This window comes from Phyllobates terribilis, unplaced genomic scaffold (assembly GCF_046119375.1).
Source record: "Phyllobates terribilis strain yellow unplaced genomic scaffold, ASM4611937v1 Scaffold_8__6_contigs__length_399053987, whole genome shotgun sequence".
Taxonomy (NCBI): domain Eukaryota; kingdom Metazoa; phylum Chordata; class Amphibia; order Anura; family Dendrobatidae; genus Phyllobates; species Phyllobates terribilis.
Window position 1 is genome coordinate 95,731,488 of NW_027362768.1, and position 26,819 is coordinate 95,758,306.

Consider the following 26,819-nt stretch of genomic DNA (forward strand, 5'->3'; position numbering starts at 1 on the left):
TGCTACTTTATGTTGGTACATCAACCAAAAAAAAGACTAAAATACATTTAACTTTGTGTGTAACGTAAAAAAATGTAGAAAAGTTCACGGATTATGAATAGTTTTTCAATGCATTGTAATGGGGAATTTAGAGAATATAGAAGTGCTCGGGATTTGTCTTTCGTGTCGATATGGACAAGTTACACCAAGATGCTCTCAAGCAAGAAAATAAAGTGCTGGTGGCACCTGATTTGTCCATCACATAGATTAAGGCCGATTGCTTAGCATTGTGCGGTATGCTAATCATCTGAACTGGTAGGGTAGGTGAAGATGCTATCCTTTTACATAAATGCTCAGACAAGGAGGTATTTTCTATAATTTCTTTCAAAGGCAGAAAGTCATGTCCTTGTGTCTGGCCACATGATTGAAATGGAAAATGGATGGGTCTTTCAAGTATTTTACAAAAATTCTGGCAAAATATAAACTGTTACTGCAACGTTTTTGGAATAATGAACCTAATATATTTTTCTATTTCTATCACCAGCTACAAACTATGATTTAAGAATGAGCGTCAACCCTAAAGACCTTAGAGACAACTTTGAAGGATCAACTCAAGTAAACATTTCCAGCTACTCCCCACAAGAAGCTGGAAACAGAGAAACCTTCTCATTTGTGCCAGAAAATGTCGTGATAGCAAATGGAACCATACTTTTCTTTGCTTTAGTAGCTATTGATAAAGTTGATAAAAGATCAGATGTTTCTAACATAGCGCAGGCGGCACTTGTCATCCCACCAACACCAGCTCCTACAACTGCATCTTCAACTGCACCTACAGCTGCTTCTTCAACTGCACCTACAGCTGCACCTACAACTGACAGTTCAGATGGACTGGATATAACCATAATTACACTGATTGTATGTTCCACAGTCATCCTTATCTGCATCATTATAAGTATTACTACCTGTATTGTAAGCTGTCAGAGGAAGAAAAAAATTCCAGAAATGAGACTATAATAACATCAGCATTGTCTGTGCTAATATGGAGTAAACATTAAAAACGTTATACCAATTTATGGCAAATCCTCAGTGTATATGCAATAAATGTCTTATAGATATTGGTCTCAATTCTGGGACTCGCGTCTAACTATAGAACGAAGGTCCCCAACATCCATCCTGCCTGGTGCTGCAGCCACTGAGAATGTAGAGCTGGACATGTACAGTATGTCTAAAGGGGTATTCCTATCTCATACATTTATAACACATCCACTAGATATGCCATAAATGTATCGTAGATTCAGGTTCCACCAATGGGACCTGCATTAATCTTGAGAACGGGGCTGTGACGGGTGCCAGTGTCAGTAGAAATGTGTTCAGAATTCTCTTTTCCATTGCAGTGTACCTCTCCACCTCTGCATTGAAAGCCTGCATTGGGGCCCCATTCTTTAGATAGATGAGGGTCCCATTGGTGGTCATCCTGTGGGTGTGAGATGGGAATATGCCTATAACTTTCTTTTCACTTTAACTGGACTTCCAAGCACAGATGCTTGATTTTCTGAAACCATTATACTCCTTTAAATTAATGCTAAGCTAAAATATGCATATTAAAGGAGCAAATTAAAAATATTTGGACTCTGAGGAGTACAGAATTATGGCTCCCAACTCTACATATAGATTATCAATGATCACCAGCAATATTTTACCAATGTTAGGCCACGGCCCCATTATCAGTATTTGGTCAGTTTTCGGTTAGTATTTTTTCTCAGGAGTGGGATCCAAAACCAGGTGAGGGACAATCAGAGAAAAGGTATAATGGAATTCTGCATTTATCACCCACTCCTGGTTTTGGCTCCCACTCTTGAGAAAAAATACTAACCGAAAACTGACCAAATACTGATAGTGGGGCTGTGGCCTTAAAGAAAAAAGCTTTGAGCAACAATTTCTATGTGTTGTTCCTTGTTTTAGAGTCCTTGTGTCAAGCGGTGAGGTCAACACATGACAATTTCAGTGTTGCATTATTGCACTGGCAGCACAGGGCAGTATTGACATGTTGCAACGTTTTCTGATGCCAAAATTCCAAAAAGCTTTTCTTTCTTTTTTGCTGACAAATGTCTATATCTAGCAAATAATTTAAAAGATATTTAGATAGGTGAATAAAAATATAAAATGTAACCATAAGTTAAGCGTGGTTGTTGGTCTATTGCCTTAAAGGGAACCTGTCAGCAGGTTTTTGCTACCTCATCTGAGAGCAGCCTGACGTAGGCAAAGAGAAGCTGAATCTAACGATGTATCACTTAGATTACTGGGAGCAGCCGTGCTCACACAATCAGAGATTTTAGATTTAGCATGAAGCAGAGCTGAAAAAGTAACCCCACCCACATCAGGCTCTCAGTGTACAAAGGTCATAGACAGTGAGGTGCCTGTCGTGGGAGGGGGCATGTCAGACCAGGAGGCACAGACCAGCTAGTCACAGCAATCATAAACTACTGGTGCTAAAATAATCATTGTAAGAAAACAAAACCTGGGAGCTTGATAAGAGAAGCATCGCTGAAATCTGTGTTTTAACCCCTACAGCATGGTGTCTTCAGCTTGCATAACAACAATCTGCTGACACATTCCCTTTAAGTGTGTATACATCCAAACTCGGAAGACAAATATCACTTTTAAATAACCGCATTTCTTGGTCCCTGTGTTGCAATGCTTTCAAACTGTCATTCATCTGTCCAAACTACAGGATATGGCTTTGCTTCATTCCCTATTGGCTGGCCAGCTCCTTGTGCAGCAGTGTGCACCTCGGAAGTCACATGTAGAGATGAACGAACTTGTTCTGAAAATGTTAACCAATCTCAAATTCTGCATGAACATTGCACATTTGTTCGTACCCCCGAGCGTTTTTACTCAAAATTGCCAAAATTTGGCCAAAGTTGGGTAAATGATCACGTTTCCGCTAGTGTTTTTGTTAGGACTTTGGCTAAGATAGTGGTGCTGTATGATGAACAGGGATGACGTATTTGATAAGGAGGGGGGGGAGAGGTCAGAGGAGCGGCGGACTGTTATTCTTAATTTCTTTTTTTTAACCTTATGTGTGGAGATTCGGGCAGTCAATCAGGCGCAGGAACCATCCACAACGTCCAGACACAAGGGCTTGTGTCACTCTGCGCCTGCTGTTGCTACTGCTGCTGACGTTATCAATTATTTTTTTAAATGTGGAGCCTCCTATTTGGGTCTCCATCTGGTGTGTTTCCTGTGGTGAAAGGGGTGTCAGTGGCCCATTATACTACTTCTACTCTGGTGAAATTAATTCAACTTTAGTGGTGTGTGGCAATCATTTTTTGAAATGTCGAGACTCCTGGTTGGGTCGCCATCTGGTGTGTTTTCTGTAGTCAAAGGGGTGTCAGTGCCCTATTCTACTATTTCTACTCTAGTGAAACTGATGTCTCATCAGTGGTGTATGGCAATCATTTTTTGAAATATCGACTGTGGGTCAATTGATGCCACATATCTTGGTGCCTGCCTGCCATTAATTTGAGCTGTTTTGACTGCTTTTGGGCCCCTTTGAAGGTATTGTCTGTGCGTTTGGTTTTGCCTCCCATTGAATTCAATGGGATTTGGATATGATCAAAGAACTGTTCGGTGTACGTAGGGAAATTCGTTGATTGGAACCGAATCAAACCTTAAAAGGCTCGCTCATTTCTAGTCACATGCATTACCTTATAGGCCTTCTCCAGCCTTGATGTGTTGCCTTAGTATTCAAGTGGTTCAGAGTCTAACTTCGTTCCTGGATTCTATTACTGTGTGCCAGAAGACTAACTCAGCTCTTTGTTCCTGGATTCTAATACTGTGTGCCACAAGACTAACTCAGCTCTGCTCAATCTCTGGGCTTTGCTACACATCTCCTAAGTGTGTTTGCAGACAGTCCACACACTTGGCTATGCTGTTACAATGTGTCTGTCCGCATAGGTAATGGAAAACAAATGGGTTGATTCTGCACTGCCGCAGGAAGAAGAACGATGGATGCCAATCTACAGTACAGACCAAAAGTTTGGACACACCTTTTCGTTTAAAGATTTTTCTGTATTTTCATGACTATGAAAATTGTACATTCACACTGAAGGCATCAAAACTATGAATTAACACATGTGGAATTATATACTTAACAAAAAAGTGTGAAACAACTGAAAATATGTCTTATATTCTACAGTCATGGCCAAAAGTATTGAGAATGAGACAAATAGTAATTTTTCCAAAGTTTACTGCTTCATTTTTTGTAATGGCAATTTGCATATACTCCTGAATGTCCAAGAGTGATCAGCTTAACAGCAATTACTGTACTTGCAAAGTCAATATTTGCCAGAAAATGAACTTTAAACCCCAAAACACATTTCAACATCATTGCAGTCCTGCCTTAAAAGGAGCAGCTAACATCGTTTTAGTGATTAATCCATTAACACAGGTGTGGGTGTTGATGAGGACAGGGCTGGCGATCAATCAGTCATGATTAAGTAAGAATGACATCACTGGACACTTTAAAAGGAGGCTGGTTCTTGGTATCATTGTTTCTCTTCAGTTAACCATGGTTATGTCTAAAGAAACACGTGCAGCCACCATTGCACTGCACAAAAATGGCCTAACAGGGAAGAGTATCGCAGTTACAAAGATTGCACCTCAGTCAACAATCTATCGCATCATCAAGAACTTCAAGGAGAGAGCTTCCATTGTTGTCAAAAAGGCTCCAGGGCGCCCAAGAAAGACCAGCAAGCGCCAGGACCGTATCTTAAAACTGTTTCAGCTGCGGGATCGGACTACCAGCAGTGCCGAGCTTGCTCAGGAATGGCAGCAGGCTGGTGTGAGTGCTTCTGCATGTACTGTGAGGCGGAGACTCTTTGAGCAAGGGCTGGTTTAAAGGAGGGCAGCAAAGAAGCCACTTCTCTCCAGAAAAAACATCAGGGACCGACTGATATTCTGCAAAAGGTACAGGGAGTGGACTGCTGAGGACTGGGGCAAAGTCATTTTCTCTGATGAATCCCCTTTTCGATTGTTTGGGACATCTGGAAAACAGCTTATTCGAAGAAGAAGAGGTGAGCGCTACCACCAGTCTTGTCTCATGCCAACTGTAAAGCATCCTGAAACCATTCATGTGTGGGGTTGCTTCTCAGCCAAGGGAATCGGCTCACTCACAGTCTTGCCTAAAAACACAGCCATGAATAAAGAATGGTACCAGAATGTCCTCCAAGAGCAACTTCTCCCAACCGTCCAAGAGCAGTTTGGTGCCCAACAATGCCTTTTCCAGCATGATGGAGCACCTTGCCATAAAGCAAAGGTGATAACTAAATGGCTCATGGAACAAAACATAGAGATTTTGGGTCCATGGCCTGGAAACTCCCCAGATCTTAATCCCATTGAGAACTTGTGGTCAATCATCAATAGACGGGTGGACAAACAAAAACCAACACATTCTGGCAAAATGCAAGCATTGATTATGCAAGAATAGACTGCTATCAGTCAGGATTTGGTCCAAACATTGATTGAGAGCATGCCAGGGAGAATTACAGAGGTCTTGAAGAAGAAGGGGCAACACTGCAAATATTGACTTGCTGCATTAACTCATTCTAACTGTCAATATAACCTATTGGTACTCATAATATGATTGCAATTATATTTCTGTATGTGATATAAACATCAGACAAACACTAATAAAAACCAGAGGCCAGCAGATCATGTGAAATTATAATTTTGGTGTCATTCTCAAAACTTTTGGCCATGACTGTAGGTTCTTCAAAGTAGCCACCTTTTGCTTTGATGACTGCTTTGCACACTCTTGGCATTCTCTTGATGAGCTTCAAGAGGTAGTCACCGGAAATTATCTTCCAACAATCTTGAAGGAGTTCCCAGGGATGCTTAGCACTTGTTGGCCCTTTTGCATTCACTCTGCGGTCCAGCTCACCCCAAACCATCTCAATTGGGTTCAGGTCTGGTGACTGTGGAGTCCAGGTCATCTGGCGTAGCTCCCCATCAGTCTCGTTCTTGGTCAAATAGCCCTTACACAGTTTGGAGGTGTGTTTGGGGTCATTGTACTGTTGAAAAATAAATGATGGTCCAACTAAACGAAAACCGGATGGAATAGCATGCCGCTGCAAGATGCTGTGGTAGCCATGCTGGTTCAGTATGCCTTCAATTTTGAATAAATCCCCAATAGTGTCACCAGCAAAGCACCCCCACACCATCACACCTCCTCCTACATGCTTCACGGTGGGAAGCAGGCATGTAGAGTCCATCCGTTCACCTTTTCTGCGTCGCACAAAGACACGGTGGTTGGAACCAAAGATCTCAAATTTGGACTCATCAGACCAAAGCACAGATTTCCACTGGTCTAATGTCCATTCCTTGTGTGCTATAGCCCAAAGAAGTCTCTTCTGCTTGTTGCCTGTCCTTAGCAGTGGTTTCCTAGCAGCTATTTTACCATGAAGGCCTGCTGCACAAAGTTTCCTCTTACCAGTTGTTGAAGAGATGTGTCTGCTGCTAGAACTCTGTGTGGCATTGACCTGGTCTCTAATCTGAGCTGCTGTTAACCTGCGATTTCTGAGGCTGGTGACTTGGATAAACTTATCCTCAGAAGCAGAGGTGACTCTTGGTCTTCCTTTACTGGGGTGGTCCTCAAGTGAGCCAGTTTCTTTGTAGCGCTTGATGGTTTTTGCAACTGCACTTGGGGACACTTTCAAAGTTTGCCCAATTTTTCGCACTGACTGACCTTCATTTCTTAAAGTAATGATGACCACTCGTTTTTCTTTACTTAGCTGCTTTTTTCTTGCCATAATACAAATTCTAACAGTCTATTCAGTAGGACTATCAGCTGTGTATCCACCAGACTTCTGCACAACACAAATGATGGTCCCAAAGCCGTTTATAAGGCAAGAAATCCAACTTATTAAACCTGACAAGGCACACCTGTGAAGTGAAAAACATTTCCGGTGACTACCTCTTGAAGCTCATCAAGAGAATGCCAAGAGTGTGCAAAGCAGTCATCAAAGCAAAAGGTGGCTACTTTGAAGAACCTAGAATATAAGACATATTTTCAGTTGTTTCACACTTTTTTGTTAAGTATATAATTTCACATGTGTTAATTCATAGTTTTGATGCCTTCAGTGTGAATGTACAATTGTCATAGTCATGAAAATACAGAAAAATCTTTAAATGAGAAGGTGTGTCCAAACTTTTGGTCTGTAATGTATATATACAGTGGGTATGGAAAGTATTCAGACCCCTTTAAATTTTTCACTCTTTGTTTCATTGCAGCCATTTGATGAATTCTAAAAAGTTCATTTTTTTTCTCATTAATGTACACTCTACACCCCATCTTGACTGAAAAAAAACAGAAATGTAGAAATTTTTGCAAATTTATTAAAAAATAAAAACTGAAATATCACATGGTCATAAGTATTCAGACCCTTTGCTCAGACTCATATTTAAGTCACATGCTGTCCATTTCCTTGTGATCCGCCTTGAGATGGTTCTACTCCTTCTTTGGAGTCCAGCTGTGTTTAGTTAAACTGATAGGACTTGATTTGGGAAGGCACACACCTGTCTATATAATAGCTAGTAAAGGCTAGGTATTCAGCTGGGGGCTGATATTAGTAGCCTGGGAAGCTCCGTGGGTATTACCCCCTTCCCAGGCTTCAAACATCTGTCCCAGCCGTCTGCTTAACCTCCGCTAGAGACTAAAATTAAGGGGAACCCCACGCCAATTTTTTTTTAAATAAATCCTTTATTTTAACACTAAATGACAAGTACAGTAATCAACACTGTCACTGTACTTCATATATATGTGACTGACATATTTCTATCTATCTAATCTATGTGTGATTCTCTATTCCTTCTATTCTAAATTGTCGGGTACAGATGCTGAATTGCCGGCCGGCTTTTTTACAGAGACGGTGCATGAAAACACTATTATTTTTTTAAATAAATCCTTTACACTAAATGACAAGTATAGTAAGCAACACTGTCACTGTACTTCATATATATGTGAATGACATGTTTCTATCTATCTAATCTATGTGTGAAGCTCTATTCTGTCTGTTATAAATTGTCGGGTACCGGTGTATGCCGCTGCTGAATTGCCGGCTTTTCATGTTTCACTGTGAGCACTGTTCCCATCGATTTGGGAAACCACTGTAATACCACAACCACCTTGGCTGTGGCATTACAGTGAGTGGCAGACAATCCCTGCATGATTGGTGCTCTAAATAGCGCCAGACATGCAGGACACGCTTTTGGTGCACGAACAGTTATCGAACATAACCTCGAACAGCCGAATTTTTTGCAAATCGTTCGGGTTCGTCGAACAACTCGAACAACGCCCAAAACAGCTCGAATTTGAGATTGGCGAACAGTTCTAGTCGAACACCGCTCATCTCTAGTCCCTATGCATGCAATTTTACTGCAAATATTAGAATTAATCCTTAGATCAACATCCTATTTCCATGATAACTCACCCCAGCATACAATTCAATAGTTTTAATGTTCTTCCACTAAGAAAATCATCATCTTTGTTGTAAAAACGTACTTTCCTCTAGACATATTGAATGCCTCATTGTTTTACTTACAGTTCTTTATATATCACCCCTATTTTTGATAACTTCTTATTCTTGTAGCGGTGAATGAATGACACCGCCGGGCGCGACTCAAATACGATACAGTAGATGAGGAGGCAGAAACAAAACACAGGCTTTATTAAAAGACAGAGGATTATATGCCAGAAAGTGAGAATAACAGTTATTGTAATGGTAACAGCAATAATACATACAAGGAGAGATAGCTGGAGCGCGTCACACAAGCTGCACTCCAGCTATGGCAATGCAAAGTTCAATACAAACAGTATAAACAATTTCTTCAAACTACTCTCTGCTAAATTTCTATCTGGCTTCCAATAATCGGGCTGCGCTGCTACAGCTCCCTAACTAAAGAAGCCTGCTCTACACCCTAACCCAGTTGGACACTGGTGTCACACTCACAGTTCTGTAGTGCAGGAGAATATGTGTTAGCTTCTGATTGGTCCTGATGTAGTTGAGCCGAATTTATTGTGTTGAGCTCTTCCTTCATGTTAATGGGTCTGTCTTCTTCCGGATCTGGGCAAATCTCGTTCCCACTTTCATTGTTAAAGAATTACTGGTACCACTGAATTGTTTCCTCCCTCAGGTTACAGGTGCTCTGGAAGAACTACCCTGACTGTGCAATGCGCCTCTTCCCTTCTGGCACAGTCCTGGAGATCAATCCTCTGGTAATGTAGCGCCCCGAGGGCTTGGTTGCTACAGGCGTATTGCACCCCTTCTAGAGGTGTGATATTTCACTCCCAGGTAAGGATGGAGTGTGGACCAGGGCTCAGTTAGCTGCATACACACACTCACCCCATTTCCGGGGGACAGCTCGACGGTGCTCCCATTTCTATATATGCAGGCACAACTGACCATGTCCCTGGCTGGAGTGGGGAGGGGGGAGAGAACCCAGTGATGTAGGAGCAGAGGGGACTGTTTCTGGAGCATGGGAAGGAGCTCATTGGGTGCAGGTCACCTGAGCTCACAGACACAGAAGGAGATAAAAGGTGGGAGCCATCTTAGAAGTGGGGTCAGTTCAGTGGAGAAGTGACAGGGAGCAGAGGCTCTGTAGGAGCTCTGCTCAGAGGCAGGCCTAGAGAAGAGGCCGGGGCCAGAAAGGAGAAGTAGGCCTAGAGAAGAGGCCGAGGGAAGGGGGAGAAGAAGGAACAGGAAAGAAGGAGAAGAGACAGAGAAGTAGAAAGGCTCCAGAAACAAGAAGGCAGAAGGGACCCTAAGAACCCACGAGATATCGGGTGAAGGGTCAGGCAGAATAAGGGTACCGGATTCCCAAGTTGGTGGAGGTAAATCATCCCTCAGCCAAAGACCGAAGGTCGTGTTCATCTATTGGTGCGACCCCCCGCCAAACCTGCTAGGAAGGCACCATATAGGATAGCGGGAAACGGGGCCCACGTTTACCCGCATAGATCCGCAGCAGCTGGACAGAAGTTTGGTCACTGGTGGGGCACGAGAGGCCAGAGAAAGGACAGAAGGGGGTCCTGTGCCATACTCCTGAATTGCCTGGGGGTTGACCGAGCCCCTCACCTGATGGACGCAGCATGGCTTGGGCAGTGACATGGATAACATCTGTGAGTAAAAACCCTGGACTGCATCATTGGACTCTGTGTTATTTATTGCTGCGCCTGCACCATCACCCCCAGCATTCTATTACACTGCCCTGAGGCTACACTCTTCCCGTGGGGAGTTATCCTATCCCTGTGCTGCATACCAACATCAGCCTCAGCGGTCTGTCTTGCAGCGGCGGTCGTCCCTGACCGCAATCCACGGGTGGAAGAAGTCGGACATTCATAACTCTACAAATAGACTGCCACACAATTTGGTCTGACCACCCTGAGCCACGGGATCGGGTTGCCACTACTACCCCCAGCATTGCACTGAAGCCCGGTTCCGGGTGCCCCACGGCCCAGGGGGCGAGTCAGCTTTTTGGCGTAGTCGGCAGGATCGTGACCAACCCGCCACAAACGGGTATTGCGTGTCTGAAAAGAGACTGTTTCACTGTATTGAAAATGGCGCCCACCCCAGCAGAACGGACGCCATAATATGCGCGCCAGAAGACAACAGGAGGCCACCTCCCATCGTGGGCCAGGTCCCATAATGGCGCCAGAGAATGAGCCTACCCCCAACAGCCATGAATGCGGCTGTAGAGATGTCCATCAACATGGGAGGGCTGCTCCTGAGAGTGATTGTCAGCAGATTGCCCCAAGACCACCCCCAATGGGGACGGAAAGAGAAGAAAACTGTGGGGCAGGGTGTGGTTTGGATGAGTCTCACCAGACCACACCCAGAGATGGAGAGAGGAACCAGCTCCAGCACCCTGGCGAGGGGCCTGCTGCAGGCCGAATCCCCATGCAGACTCACGGAGCTGATAGCACAGCTCCCCAAGGAGGACCTGGAGTTCATGCGGACTGCGCTGGAGGAGCTGGACCGGAGGATGGTCCGAGCGCAGCAGGACGTCATCGCCGGGTGGAAGGAGGAGATGGCCCGGCGGGTCGTGACCCGGCCGCAGGAGATGCTGCCAACATCTAGCAGTGCGCCTGTCCCCGAGGACAGGGAGAGTGGACTGGTGGCCGAGGACAACACCGCATGTGAGGCAAGTAGAGGGGATGTACCTACCCCGAGTCCGGATGCCACGAACCTGCCCCAGGATCCGGCCACGGAGCCAGAACCCCCGGGAGCCGTCGCCGCCACCACGCTCCCACCGCCTCCACCCAGGCCCCAAGCCGCGGGCGCCGTTACCAAGCCATGTCCCACGCCATGCCCTCTGACCCCGGGCGCGACCGGAAGCAGTTCGCCTCGGGCCTGGTCGCAAGGCTCGAGGCCCCCGTGCGCCGCTCGCCCGATAGCGTCCCCAGCCCCAGTACCACCACCTCTGAGCGCAGACCTGTACGCCCAACATACGGGTCCGGATGGACAGCCCTTTATCTGGCCGCCCGGGTGGGTTAATCCTCGGCAAAGGGGAGGCCCGTCCGCGGAGGCCGGAGCCCCACTTCACCCACTCATACTTGCTCCGGAGCCTGTGGAAGTTCCCCAGCCCCCGATTCAAGACGCCTAGTATGAGTGGGACCCGACCGGAGAGGACCTGATCGGGTTCGCTCAAGAGACGTGGGCGGACGCAGCCCGCAGGCGGGAGACCTGCAGCCAACAGGTGGCGCTGTTTGAAAGGGAGCAGCGAGAGCGGCGTCAGAGGCAGGAGCAGCTGCAGGCCCAGAGCGCCGAGCAAAAGATGCGTACCCGGTGAGACCCCCATGCCGCCCGCGGTCCCCGAGCCACCGGGACCGTGGTGAAATTCCAGCAAGAGCATGGCTGGGGTTTCATAAGAGACCCAAACACGATTAGCGACGTGTTCGTGACCCGAAGGGATGTGGAGAGCCACCTGCCGGAAGGTCATCGTGGGCGGGATCTGTATCCTGGAGACGTGGTGTCCTACACCCGACACCGAGGTGTGAAGGGGTGGTACGCCCTCCACGTTCACAGAGTAGTAGAAGAGGAGGAGCAGTACTACTCAGCACGCGGATACCAAGAGGGCCCGGACGGGTCTGTAGATCACCACCATGAGGAGCAAGGCGCATACGGAGGATACCGTTACCAGTAAACGGAAGAGTATAACTGTACATAGTTACCAGTCTGGGTACAAAGAACTGTTTAGTTGCCCCCGTTGGAACTGTTATTTGACTGTTGCCCGTTTAAAGTGCTCCCCTAAGTTACCTGGCTGAGGACTGAGAGCAGCCATCCCTCTTCCCCACCTGGCCGAGGACTGAGAGCGGACAACCCTGTAAATAGTTGCGCTTCTTAAAGCGACCCCTACTGGCTTTATAAGAAACTGCAACGTCTACCTCAGGACAAAAACTCGTTTGGCGTGGCCGAAGACGTGGTCCAACTACCGGATCGCCTATGCCCTGCAGCCACGCCCAGGGCCTACTTTGAGGGTTTACGAATGAGTCCCTCGTGTTTAAAAGTTTGCTAAAGTTTGCACCTTATTGAAAGAATGGACACCTGGTCGTAAGTTGCACCGTGGCCAGTGAATCAGAGTTTACTTGAAAATGTTTTACCTGAAAAAGTTTGATATACTGAATAGTTTTATATGCTGCTAGAAACTGTTTTCTGATAAAAGAGTTCCGGTAGTGTTAAAAATATTTTATAATGTCTAGTAAAAGAAAAGTGTTGGAAAAGAGAAAGAGGTTTCCCATAAAGGGAATTGAACAATGTCGTCCGTTTTCTAATGTAAAAAGTTATTGAAAAAGTTTTGCATGTCTTGTAATCAAATGTTTTTGCTCTTTTCCAGCCCGAGGACGTGCTGTGGTTTACCAGGGGGGAATGTAGTGCCCCGAGGGCTCGGTTGCTACAGGGGTATTGCACCCCTCCCAGAGGTGTGATATTTCACTCCCAGGTAAGGATGGAGTGTGGACCAGGGCTCAGTTAGCTGCATACACACACTCACCCCATTTCCGGGGGACAGCTCGACGGTGCTCCCATTTATATATATGCAAGCACAACTGACCATGTCCCTGGCTGGAGTGGGGAGGGGGGAGAGAACCCAGTGATGTAGGAGCAGAGGGGACGGTTTCTGGAGCATGGTAAGGAGCTCATTGGGTGCAGGTCACCTGAGCTCACAGACACAGAAGGAGATAAAAGGTGGGAGCCATCTTAGAAGTGGGGTCAGTTCAGTGGAGAAGTGACAGGGAGCAGAGGCTCTGTAGGAGCTCTGCTCAGAGGCAGGCCTAGGGAAGATGCCGGGGCCAGAAAGGAGAAGTAGGCCTAGAGAAGAGGCCAAGGGAAGGGGGAGAAGAAGGAACAGGAAAGAAGGAGAAGAGACAGAGAAGTAGAAAGGCTCCAGAAACAAGAAGGCAGAAGGGACCCTAAGAACCCACGAGATATCGGGTGAAGGGTCAGGCAGAATAAGGGTACCGGATTCCCAAGTTGGTGGAGGTAAATCATCCCTCAGCCAAAGACCGGAGGTCGTGATCATCTATTGGTGCGACCCCCCGCCAAACCTGCTAGGAAGGCACCATATAGGATAGCGGGAAACGGGGCCCACGTTTACCCGCATAGATCCGCAGCAGCTGGACAGAAGTTTTGTCACTGGTGGGGCACGAGAGGCCAGAGAAAGGACAGAAGGGGGTCCTGTGCCATACTCCTGAATTGCCTGGAAGTTGACCGAGCCCCTCACCTGGTGGATGCAGCACGGCTTGGGCAGTGACATGGATAACATCTGTGAGTAAAAACCCTGGACTGCATCATTGGACTCTGTGTTATTTATTGCTGCACCTGCACCATCACCCCCAGCATTCTATTACACTGCCCTGATGCTACACTCTTCCCGTGGGGAGTTATCCTATCCCTGTGCTGCATACCAACATCAGCCTCAGCGGTCTGCCTTGCAGCGGCGGTCGTCCCTGACCGCAATCCACGGGTGGCGTAGTCGGACATTCATAACTCTACAAATAGACTGCCACACAATTTGGTCTGACCACCCTGAGCCACGGGATCGGGTTGCCACTACTACCCCCAACATTGCACTGAAGCCTGGTTCCGGGTGCCCCACGGCCCAGGGGGCGAGTCAGTAACTATCTTCTCCCTTGTTAGGACACACTTATTGTTCTGTCTGTCTCTTACAGGCATCAGTCTCTCACAGGCACCAGTCTCTCACAGGGCAGCAGGAGTCTCTGACAGACACTTTGCGAACTCTCACTTTCTGCTTTTGTCCAAACCAACAGACAGGAAGCTGCAGAGGAGAAAGGACTAGTCCAAGTGCACACAAATCAGAGGGGAGCATTGTCTCTTAAAGTCAGTGTAGTTCAGTCATTAGCAGGGGCTGACCCCCTACACTATACTCCACCTGGCCCAGTTATTACTTTGGTTGCTCACCATTGAAGCCACTAAGCTATTACAGCTGGGCAAGCTATAGCTGCATACATTTACTATACAGCAGCCACCGCAGGTAAAATGTTGTGTGAGGGTGGATTTTTTATGTGGATTTGCTGCATATTTTACATATAAATTCTGCTGGTGAAATGCACAGATGAGTAGAGTCGAAGGCAAGTAAGGACTCATTCAGGCGTCCGTTTTTCATGTACAAGTTCTATCTATGTTTTTTACACAAAGAACTCGTACCTAGTAAAGTCTATGAGGTTGTTAACATGTGAAAATTTCATTGCAGACCTAGTGGTTCTCATAAAATTGCGGAGAAATGTCCAATATTGATCCGAGTGTTAGATCAAAATTGGCAATTCCAGTGTCACGATTCATTCGCTCAGTGTGTCTTGGACGCAGTGAGTGACTGCTCAGTCATCCAATCTAGTGCAGGGGCCTGCTGAGCTGTTGGAATTTTGATTGACAGCTGTGCTGTCTAATCTGAGACTTGGAGGTGCTGACTGCTGAGCTAACTTCAGGTGTTATTAGTGATTACTCAGCTATTTTACTAAGCTTTAAGTCCCAGATAGCTGCCAGTCATAGCTTTCAGCTAAGTGTGGTGTGTTCCAAGTGCTTTGTGCTCTGAATTCAGACATTCTGATCTTCTGTTGCCAGACCCTGGATTTTCCTATTGACTACCCATTTGTATTACCCATTTTGCCTTGATGCACTCTGACCTTGGAATTCTGACTCTGAACTGTTACCTGACAATGACTTTGTCTCTTCCCTCTGTTTATGACGTACCCTCTTGGCTCTTGACCTCAGACTCCTTGACTACCCTGATTCACGGATTGTCCATGATAAGTCACTCAGCGTCACAGCAAGTCTATAGGTCCAAGAGAAAATTGGACTGAACTCGGATTAAACGCTGGCAAAACTTTGATGAAGTTCCGAAAATTTTCATTGATGACACTAGAACTGTTTTCCTCATATGTGAAAAATAACAAATATCTGAATGAGCCCTAAATGAGATTTTACAAATCTCATCCTCATGGATTTTCTTGTAAATTTGCAGCAGAATATTTCTGGATATACCATAACATAGATCTTCAGATTCCTCCTATTTCCTGTGCATTTCTTTTCTAGTTTCCAGATTCTGGCTGAGTGCAGAACCCAACCAGGACTGATAGGGACATAACACAAAGTTGTATCTACCTGTATACTCATGTTCATGTAATTATAATGTCACCTGAACTCCTTCACCTTTCATAAACTTGGAAACCGCACGGTCAGTGCAAAACTAGCATTATCAGAGCAGTGTGTGCTCGAGAACTGCTACAATAAATAAAGCCCCACATCACCCTACCTAAAATCTGCTCATTGCAACCAGCCCATTGATTAACTTAAGGGCTGACAATTGGGGCAAATTACTCCACTGACCCAGATGAGTCCAGCTCATTCCTGTATATTGTATGCAGATGAAAAGTAAGTGCCACATAGTATGCCCAAAAAAAAGAAACTCACACAATTCCATTGATAAATAATAGTCGCCTTATATACTGTCCCTGAAATGTAAAGCCCTATCCAATAAAAATAAATATTGACTTACGCAGCTCCTGCACTTTTATCCCAGCATGTAAGTGGGGCAATAACGTAATTGCTTTTTTTGTGGTTTTACATGCTAGACATTATAGTCATTATTTAAATCGATTTATTAAATATGGACATATAAGATCCATACTATTTTTGTGTTACTGACAACAAATACATATGAAAGTTCATATATAAACAAATCATCTCTTGAAAGGTGCAAGGAAATGTTAAAATTATGCACCCTGGTTAAAAAAAATATGTAAATTAACAGGTGTATTATTTTATTTGTTATAATTCATGTATTGGTTCTCTTTTTAAGAAATAAGATATTTGTTAATTGAATCTGTAAAATTGAATTTACAAGGTTTCAAAATGAAAGATTTCTTTTGCTTTCAGGCAGAGTGTTTGTCCATGAATGGGCTCATCTCCGATGGGGTGTTTTTGATGAGTACAGTTTGGATGATCCTTTCTACCTTGCAGCGAATATGAAAGTGGAGGCTACAAGGTGAGACCTTTATGGTACACAGGACACACTATACAATAAGATACAAATCCCAGGGTGAAAGAAGTGTAAGACATGAACCCAATCTTGTGATGACTTTAATATATACTGTACAAAAGAGCATATAGACTCCAATTCATGAAGGTGATTATGCCAGTTTTCTGTTGTAGAACAACATCAAATTTCACAAAATATTTGTGCAACTCAGAAGTTTTGTGGCTTTTGGTGCTTTCACGCAAATCCCAGCCAGCTTTGCTAAAATGGGCAGAGCATGGGCGGGATAGGGCATGACGAATTAAGCCCGTCCTTCATGAAAATTTACGACACTTTAGTCCCTGACTGGAGCATATTTCTGGTGGAGGCACACACCAATTATAAAATATTCTCAATTCATTAAGTACCTCATAGGGCGCAGTCAGACGGCTGTATAACACAGACGATGATCCATCGCAATGCTAGGACTGGCCAGCGGCTCTACTGACCCATGTGTGACAGCATGTATTTCTATGCAGCTGTCACGCTCGGGTCAGGAGAGCCGCCGACCAGTCCGTGCACTGAAATGTGATCATCATCTGTGTTATACACCCATCTGACTGCGCCCTTAAAGAATTAGGCGCATCTTACTCCAGCAGTCCAGATCATTAAAACTGACATCCATAACGCCATCCTTAAAGGGGTTTTCCCACCAACAAAAGTTCAGTTTAAGCAATAGATCTTGGAATAATAATAACTTCTTCAATTGAATGTGTTTAAAAATAATATTCCTGTGCTGAGATAATCTTATAAATGTGCCCCTGCTGTGTACTGTGTAATGGCTGTGTCTGACAGTACAGGAACATGGTCTGATCATACCACATCTCCAGGGCAGGGGAGGAACCAAGAGAGTATACAGACATTACAGCATGGGATCGCAAATAATTATTTTTTTGAAGTAAAATATTGTTTAAAAACAGGCAGTGAAATGTTTTACCTCACAAAAAGAATCAGCTGTGATCCCATACTGTCTTGTCTGTATACTCTTTTGCTTCCTCCCCTGCCCAGGAGATGTGGTATGATCAGACCATGTTCCTGTACTGTCACACACGGCCATTACACAGTACACAGCAGGGGCACATTTATAAGATTATCTCAGCACAGGAACATTTTTTTTAAACATATCCAAATGTGGAAATTATTATTATTCTAAGATCTATTGAATAAAATGAACTTTTGCTCATGCGAAAACCCCTGGCCCTAACTGTTCATCTCTTCTTAAACCCCACTCACTGCTTAACTGAGGTTTTTTTTTATTATTTCAAAAAGAACCTGTCGCCTTGAAAACTTTGTCCAACCTAACAGCACAGAGCACAAAGAGAAGATTGATATATAGTTTTATGTAAAAAGTTTTGCATAACTTAAAAAGTTATTGATTGAAATCCCTGGTTATTTTGGTCTTAGAAGTTCAATGGCAGTCTCAATCAATAATAAGGACCACCTACTGGACTCCCAAGCATAGAAAAAGTATAGATCTGAATATTGATAGATGTCATTTCCCACAACAGTATATATCAATTTGCTTTGTAGATGTTCCGTCAGATAATGTTGGCAAATTAAACTGCTTTCTTTAAACTGACAGGTTCCCTTTAACACAAGGAAAGTTATCTATATTAATTTCAGTCAAATTTATTACTTGACACCAGTCCATACAAACAATGTTACTTTTCCAATGCCTCTACATATTTTTTGTCTCGATTGTGTCCTGGATTCCCCTGTTAAGGTTTTGTGATGAATACAATACTTGAATGGTATTTAGTTGGGGGCAAAAAATTAAATGCCAGACAGTATTTTGCAAAGCAATTGCCTGCCTTATTATGTATTGGGGGAAGTAAATCAGAACTGATATGGACATAACACACAGTTATATTCAATCATACCTTTTCTTGAATTTGCTACAATTTGTCAGTAAAAATTGGTATACGTTAATATGTTTTTTAAAAACAGAAATCTATGGAAATGACAAATGCACTTTAAAGGGTTATTTCCCACTCTTAGATGGGCAAAATCTGGAAATGTTTGTAAAAACAAGCAAGTTTGCAATTTACTTACTATCAAAAATTTTCTGTGTTCTCAAAATTTGAATCATATTTTATTTATTTTTTATGGCTTGTATATTTTATATATTGTATATTTTTGTATATTTTTTATAGACATGATGCAAATTGAGTTGCAGGACCCAGTTCATCAGCAATGTCAGTAATCTTCGGATGGGAGCCCTGAGAACTGACTCCTACCTTCCGGCATCCACAGCTTTTCTTTTGACTAGCCAGCCTTGTGCAAAATCACATTTTCGTCAGACTGGAATAATGATTAGAGATGAGCGTTGTTCTACTCGAACTGTTCGCCAATCTCAAATTCGAGCTGTTTTGGGCGGTGTTCGAGCCGTTCGGCGAACACGAACAATTTGAGAAAAATTCGGCTGTTCGAGGTTATGTTCGATAACTGTTCGTGCACCAAAATCATAACTGGATTTTTTCTCAGTAATGATGAAAATTAATGTTAATACGCAATTTGAGTGTACAGCGGGGCGGGGGGAGGGGCAGGGGATGGATCTCTGCAGGAACAATGAAGATCTCCATTTTTTTTTCTCTTTCCCGCATTTACAGTGGGGAGGTGCAATCTGTCAGCCTATCAGCAGCGCACACACGGAGCGAAGTGCTTTTTTTCACACAAGCAAGGGCATGTGTCATTGGCAGTGTATGTCACATGTCCTTGCCCTATAAGACCAAGCCATTTTCCCCGTCGCCACCATTTTCTCACTGCTGCAGCTGCGTGTTAGACGGCACCGCTGTTGCTGTGTGCGCTATACCTTGTTAATTTCAAGCCAATTTTCGCACAAATATACAGATAGCTTGGGAGTAGGGAATAGTTGTGATTGCAGTCCTTTTAAGGACTAGGTTACAGCATTTCCTACGACTTTTATCAGGGAGGTCTGTGCTCTTAAATAGATAGGTTGTGGGAGTAAAGACTAATTGTAATTGGAGTCCTTTTCAGGACTAGGTTACATCAGTTCCTATCAGTTTTTGCCAGGCAGGTCTGTGCCAGTGCTGTGCAAGTTTTTTTCACAGCATTTGGCTGAATCTAGCAAAGCTAATCCTTTTTGGCCTATTGCAGAGTGTGTTAGTCAGTGGAGTAGCCTATCTGTGTTGCAAGATATACCACCTGTGTATAGAATACCAATTTTTTTACTGCACCTAGTGAAGTAAAATCTTTTGGGCATAGCATCATTCTATTAGTCCATCTATACTGACCTCCATCAGGTTGCAAATTAAAACTAATTTTTATCTGCATCTACAGTACCTCTGAAAAAATATTTGGGCTTCTAGCAGTGTGTGGGACTTGTTGTATTAGTCCATCTATACTGACCTCCATCAGGTTGCAAACTGAATATATTTTTTTCTGCATCTACCTCTGAAAAAATATTGGGCTTCTAGCTGTGTGTGGGACTTGTTGTATTAGTCCATCTATACTGACCTCCATCAGGTTGCAAACTGAATATATTTTTTTCTGCATCTACCTCTGAAAAAATATTGGGCTTCTAGCTGTGTGTGGGTCTTGTTCTATTAATCCATCTATACTGACCTCCATCAGGTTGCAAACTGAATATAATTTTTTTCTGCATCTAGCTCTGAAAAAATATTTGGCCTTCTAGTAGTGTGTCGGACTTCCTCTATTAGTCCATCTATACTGACCTCCATCAGGTTGCAAATTAAAACTAATTTTTATCTGCATCTACAGTACCTCTGAAAAAATATTTGGGCTTCTAGCTGTGTGTGGGACTTGTTGTATTAGTCCATCTATACTGACCTCCATCAGGTTGCAAACTGAATATATTTTTTTCTGCATCTACCTCTGAAAAAATATTGGGCTTCTAGCTGTGTGTGGGACTTGTTGTATTAGTCCATCTATACTGACCTCCATCAGGTTGCAAACTGAATATATTTTTTTCTGCATCTACCTCTGAAAAAATATTGGGCTTCTAGCTGTGTGTGGGTCTTGTTCTATTAATCCATCTATACTGACCTCCATCAGGTTGCAAACTGAATATAATTTTTTTCTGCATCTAGCTCTGAAAAAATATTTGGCCTTCTAGTAGTGTGTCGGACTTTCTCTATTAGTCCATCTATACTGACCTCCATCAGGTTGCAAACTGAATATAATTTTTTTCTGCATCTAGCTCTGAAAAAATATTTGGCCTTCTAGTAGTGTGTCGGACTTTCTCTATTAGTCCATCTATACTGACCTCCATCAGGTTGCAAATTAAAACTAATTTTTATCTGCATCTACAGTACCTCTGAAAAAATATTTGGGCTTCTAGCTGTGTGTGGGACTTGTTGTATTAGTCCATCTATACTGACCTCCATCAGGTTGCAAACTGAATATATTTTTTTCCTGCATCTACCTCTGAAAAAATATTGGGCTTCTAGCTGTGTGTGGGTCTTGTTCTATTAATCCATCTATACTGACCTCCATCAGGTTGCAAATTCAAAATAATTTTTTTCTGCATCTAACCCAGCCAATAGTTTTGGCCTAATACCACAGTTTGGCCACTCAGCTCTGCTCGGTTACCATCCATTGTTTTTTTGTGCAAACAACTCCAGAGTTGTGAATTAGTTAACCACCAAAATGAGTGGAAAAAGGCCTGCTGCTGGTGGAAAGGGGAATAGGCGTGTTGGGAAGGGGAAAAAAGGTTGTGTCCGTGGGGTAGGTGTTAAAGCAACAGTAACATCTGCAGAAGAAAGACCATCTTCCAGCCAAACTAAAATGTCTACTTCTTTTAGCGGACAATGTGATAAGATCCCTTTCTTACGGCCACGCCAATCGCTACAAATTCCAGATGAGGCACAAAAACAGCAGGTGCTTCAACGGATATCAAGTGCTCCTTTAAGTGGGCTCTCCTCCACATCAACTTCAACATCACAAATACTCCAGTCCTCAAAGGTGTCACCCAAATCGCACTTGCTTCCTCACAGCTCCCAAATCTCCAGCTGCCCGTCTGAGTATGAGGTAGAACAGATGGTTGAGTCTGCAGAGCTGTTTACTCATACTATAGCCTGGGAATCAGAGGTCGACTCCAGCGCTTCTGTGAATCCAGACGAGGAAATGATCTGCACTGATGCCCAGAATCTTTATGAGTCGGATCCAGGACCAGACGCAGAAGGTTCTGACCATAATGTAGACCCTCATTCCCAAACTGTAACTCCTGTTGGTGGAGACAATGAGGAAGACGATGATAAGACTCAAATACCTGATTGGAGCGACAACTTTAGTTTTTTGTCAGGGCAGGAACAGGTTGGCTCTGAGGACGACGGGTGTGATAACGCACAGGGTGATGATGATGAGGTCGGAGATCCCACTTACTGTCAACCCACAGTCAGCCAAGAGATGAGGTCAGCAGAGGAGGTGGAGGAAGATGCTAGTGACGACGAGGTCAGGTTGCGCCTTCCTGGACAGAGACGTAGTACTGGAAGCACGTCAACAACTGCATCCTCAAACACAACTCTGCCTCTCACCACAAGTCGTGGTGGCTCTTCAGGTCGCATGGGTGCTAAGCCTTGCATAGCCTGGGCATTTTTTCAGATCGATAAAGATGACCCAACTCGTGTTATCTGTAACATTTGGATCAAGGCAACCTAACATGTCCGCCTGCATCTTCCTCACAGACCGGCAGTTTGCCGGGGACACCCTTATCAACCCCGTCTAAGCACAATAGCCAGCCCTCGGTCCCTCAGATGTGGACAAGTAAAAGACCATTTCCACCTAGCCATGAGAAAGCTAAGAGGTTGAATTTCACCATCTGCAAGCTCTTGGCTACAGAAATGCTGCCTTTCCGCCTGGTGGACACAGAGGATTTTCGAGACCTTATGTCCGTCGCAGTGCCCCAGTACCAGATGCCCAGTCGGCACTACTTCTCAAAGAAAGGTGTGCCTGCGCTCCACCAGCATGTCGCACATAACATCACCGCTTCTTTGAGAAACTCTGTGTGTGACAGGGTGCATTTCACCACAGACACTTGGACGAGTAGGCATGGACAGGGGCGTTACATGTCGCTGACTGGGCACTGGGTAACTATGGTGACAGCAGGACAAGGGGCTGCTGTCCAAGTCTTGCCGTCCCCACGAGTTGTGCGTCAATCCTCTTTATGTCAAAGTTCCTGTAGTGCCGGCGTCCCTGCCCTCTGCTAGGCAGGGACGCTGTTCCCCTCACCGCTCTGCTCCAAGCCCGGCGTCCCTCTCCCGCTCTGCTGGCAGCGCGCGCTCCTTCCCGGCCACTGTGCTTAGGGTGCGCGCGCGCGCCCTCCCTCTCTCTTAAAGGGGCCGCGCGCGCCATCCTAAGGAGTCCCCGGCCAATGGCCGGAGGACTTTACCGTATATTAGGCACCTCCTCCAAAATGGAGGTGCCCGAGCAATGTTGTTTGCACCTGTGTCTCACCTGTGCTTCAGCCCTCAGGTCCCGTTGCCAGTTACCTGCCAGTTACCTGCCAGATTCCTGCCTGATTACTTGCTACCTGCCTGCTAGTCTGAGGTCCGATGGTCTGCCTTACTAATCCTGTCAGTCTGTCTAAGGACCAGCCTGCCCGCTCACCTGGGAGCGCACATCAGCTACCTGCCTGCCTGCCTGAGGTCCGACGGTCTGCCTTACTAATCCTGTCAGTCTGTCTAAGGACCAGCCTGCCCGCTCACCTGGGAGCGCACATCAGCTACCTGCCTGCCTGCCTGAGGGCCGACGGTCTGCCTTCCAACTCCTGTCAGTCTGTCTATGGACCAGCTTGCCCGCTCACCTGGGAGCGCACATCTGCTATCTGCCTGCTAGCCTACCTGGAGGCTCCGCCGTCACGTGCTGTGACCACCTGCCTGTCCTGTGACTCCTGCCCGCACACCTGGGAGCGCTCCTCTGCTACCTGTCTGTTTGCCTACCCGGAGGCTCTGCCGTCACGTGCTGTGACCACCCGCCTGTCCAGAGACTTCTGCCCGCTCACTTGGGAGCGCTCATCTGTCGCCTGTCCGCTGGTCTTCCTGGAGGCTCCGCCGTCACATGCTGTGACCACCCGTTCATCCAGAGACTCTCGCCTGCTCACCTGGGAGCTCACGTCTATCTTCAGCCGCCACAGGTCGTACCAACCCTATACCTAGAGACTGCCCCGGTCACTTGCCGTGATCTCCAGCCCGTTCACTCAGAGACTGTCCCGTTCACTCAGAGACTGTCCCGTTCACTCAGAGACTGTCCCGTTCACTCAGAGACTGTCCCGTTCACCTGCTGAGACTTCCAGCCCGTCTTCCCTGGTCGCCACCCGCTCCCTTACAAGGACCACCTCCTTGTATAGTAGCTCTGAGGTTCCGCCTCCCAGTCCCGTTACAGTTTGCTCGGGCCATGGAACCCGGTGGCACCCAAGCTCCCTCGCTCTCGGACCTGTGTCATGAACTGTCCCGTCAAAGGTCCCAACAGGAGTCCATCCTGGGTCACCTGCGGAATGTCAATACTCGCCTGGACACTCTGACTGCTCCACCAGCAACCTCCTCCAGTGCCATGTCTCGCAATCCGGCAGCTCCGCTGCCCACTAATACCATGGTATCCTACCCTGGACCCCGGCTTTCTGCACCTCCTCGCTTCGGAGGCGACTCCGCCCAGGCTCGGGGCTTCATAAATCAGTGCACCCTGCACTTTGAACTTTTGTCCCACCAGTTTAACTCCGACCGAGCCAAAATTGCATTCATCATGTCCCATCTCACCGGGGAGGCCCTGGCCTGGCTAAATCCTCTATGGGAGAGAGGAGACCCCCTGGTGTCCAACTTGCCTGCTTTTCTCACGGCTTTCCGGAAAGTCTTCGACGAACCCGGACGGAAGACCTCATCCGCATCATCGTTGCTACGCCTCCGTCAGGAGAGTCTCACCGTGGGCCAATATGCCATACGGTTCCGTACCCTTGCCTCGGAGCTGGCCTGGGATAACGACGCTCTGGTTTCCGTCTTCTGGGAGGGTCTGTCCGGCCGTATTAAAGATGAACTTGCCGGTCGGGACATTCCTACCACTCTCGATGACTTAATAACTCTTGCCACCCGGATTGACCTACGGTTCCAGGAGCGTGCCAGAGAGGTCACCCGTGAGAGGAGGTTACTACGTCTAGCTCCTACTTTTCAGAAACCCGTCACTCCTTCTGTCTCTAACCAGGTACACCCTCCTGAGCCTATGCAGGTCGACCAGACCAAGATGGTCAAGACCCGTCAGGACTTACGTCGTGCCGAGGGGACCTGTTTCTACTGTGGCAGTAAGGAGCACCGGATCCGTGCCTGCCCGGAGAAATCGGGAAACGCCTGTGTATAGGTTCGCTCAGAGAGGTCCACCTAGACAAGAATAAATCCTCTCCATCCCTGCTGTTGTCAGTTTCAATCGTCTACGGGGAGAACCGTTATTTCGAACTAGCCCAACTGGACTCTGGAGCAGCCGGGAATCTTATTTCACAGTCCCTGGTAGAGAAATACCGCATCCCCACCAAACCTCTGGCTGTACCCTTGTCTGTTGCTGCCGTGGATGGGGGGCTCTTACCACGCCCCATCCAACTCATCACCGAATCCATTACTCTGCAGGTGGGAATGCTGCATTCTGAAAGTATCTCCTTCCATGTTCTGCCTGGACTCTCTCACGCCCTCTTGCTAGGCCTACCTTGGCTCCAGAGACATGCACCCGTTCTTGACTGGCAGACCGGAGAAGTCCTTCGCTGGGGACAGGGCTGCCATAAGACCTGTCTGGTTTCCGTTCATCCTGTCCGTCCTTCTCCTACCCCAGCTAATCTACCTGGACTTCCGATTCCTTATTGGTCTTATGCTGATGTCTTTAATAAAAAGGAGGCAGAGACACTACCCCCTCATAGACCATACGACTGTCCTATCGACCTGTTACCTGGTACTTCTCCTCCCCGTGGGCGTATTTATCCATTATCCGCTGCTGAGACCCGGTCGATGTCCGAATATATTGAGGAAAATCTGGCCAGGGGATTCATTCGGAAATCTACCTCCCCGGCGGGAGCAGGCTTCTTTTTCGTCAAAAAGAAGGACGGCTCTCTCCGTCCCTGTATAGACTATAGAGGCCTTAACCAGATCACGGTGAAGAATAAGTACCCCCTTCCGCTCATTCCGGAGTTATTTGATCATCTGAGGGGGGCTAGAATCTTCACCAAACTGGACCTCCGTGGGGCGTACAACCTGGTTCGTATCCGTCAGGGGGATGAATGGAAGACGGCATTCAACACCCGGGACGGCCACTATGAATATCTGGTAATGCCCTTTGGTCTCTGTAACGCTCCTGCCGTCTTTCAAGAGTTGGTCAATGACATCTTCCGGGACCTTCTCTACTCCTGCGTAGTGGTGTACCTGGATGACATCTTGGTCTTCTCTCCGGATCTCCAGACTCACCGGAGGGACGTTCGTCAGGTCCTGCTCAGGCTCAGGCAGAACCATCTCTACGCTAAATATGAGAAGTGCCTCTTTGAGCAGACCTCGCTTCCGTTTCTGGGCTACATTATCTCTCAGACCGGCCTACAAATGGATCCTGAGAAACTGTCTGCCATCGAGAAATGGCCCCGACCAGAGGGGTTGAAGGCTATTCAACGGTTCCTGTGCTTCGCCAACTATTACCGCCTCTTCATCCCGCACTTCTCTTCCCGGACTGCCCCAATTTCCGCACTCACCCGTAAGGGTACTAATCCCAAAGAGTGGCCGCCCGAAGCAGAGGAGGCCTTTCTTTCCCTAAAACAGGCCTTCTCTTCCGCCCCGGTGCTGCATCGCCCGGACGGCAACAAGCAGTTCTTCCTGGAAGTTGACGCCTCCTCCTCTGGAGCCGGAGCGGTACTTACTCAAAAATCATCTTCCGGGAGAATGGTAACTTGTGGCTTCTTCTCCAAACTCTTCTCCTCTTCTGAGCGCAACTATTCCATAGGAGACCGGGAGTTATTGGCCATCAAACTGGCGTTGGAGGAGTGGCGTTACCTACTCGAGGGGGCTCTTCATCCGGTAATAATTTACACTGACCACAAGAACTTGGCTTACCTCCAGCATGCCCAGAGACTTAACCCGCGCCAAGCCCGGTGGTCCTTGTTTTTTGCTCGTTTTGATTTTGCTCTTCATTTTCGCCCGGCTGACAAAAACGTCAAAGCAGACGCCTTGTCCCGATCCTTTCTGGTGTCCGATCTCGAGGAAGAACCTAAACATATCATCGATCCCACCAGAGTAATGCAGGTGGCTCCCGTGAGTCTAAAT

The 26,819-nt window shown here is 46.2% G+C and overlaps 1 protein-coding gene and 1 pseudogene across 1 annotated transcript in view; both read left to right on the forward strand.

Annotated features, from left to right (window-relative positions):
- LOC141156778 (calcium-activated chloride channel regulator 1-like) overlaps window positions 1-1,092 on the forward strand; it is a 95,330-nt gene extending 94,238 nt beyond the window's left edge. Inside the window, exon 14 of the mRNA XM_073643155.1 lies at window positions 524-1,092. Coding sequence (XP_073499256.1) covers window positions 524-993 — 470 coding nt within the window. The 3' untranslated portion in view covers window positions 994-1,092. The remainder of the gene's footprint in view (window positions 1-523) is intronic.
- A 9,969-nt stretch (window positions 1,093-11,061) lies between these two features.
- Window positions 11,062-26,819, forward strand: part of LOC141157693 (calcium-activated chloride channel regulator 4A-like) — a 63,883-nt pseudogene continuing 48,125 nt past the window's right edge.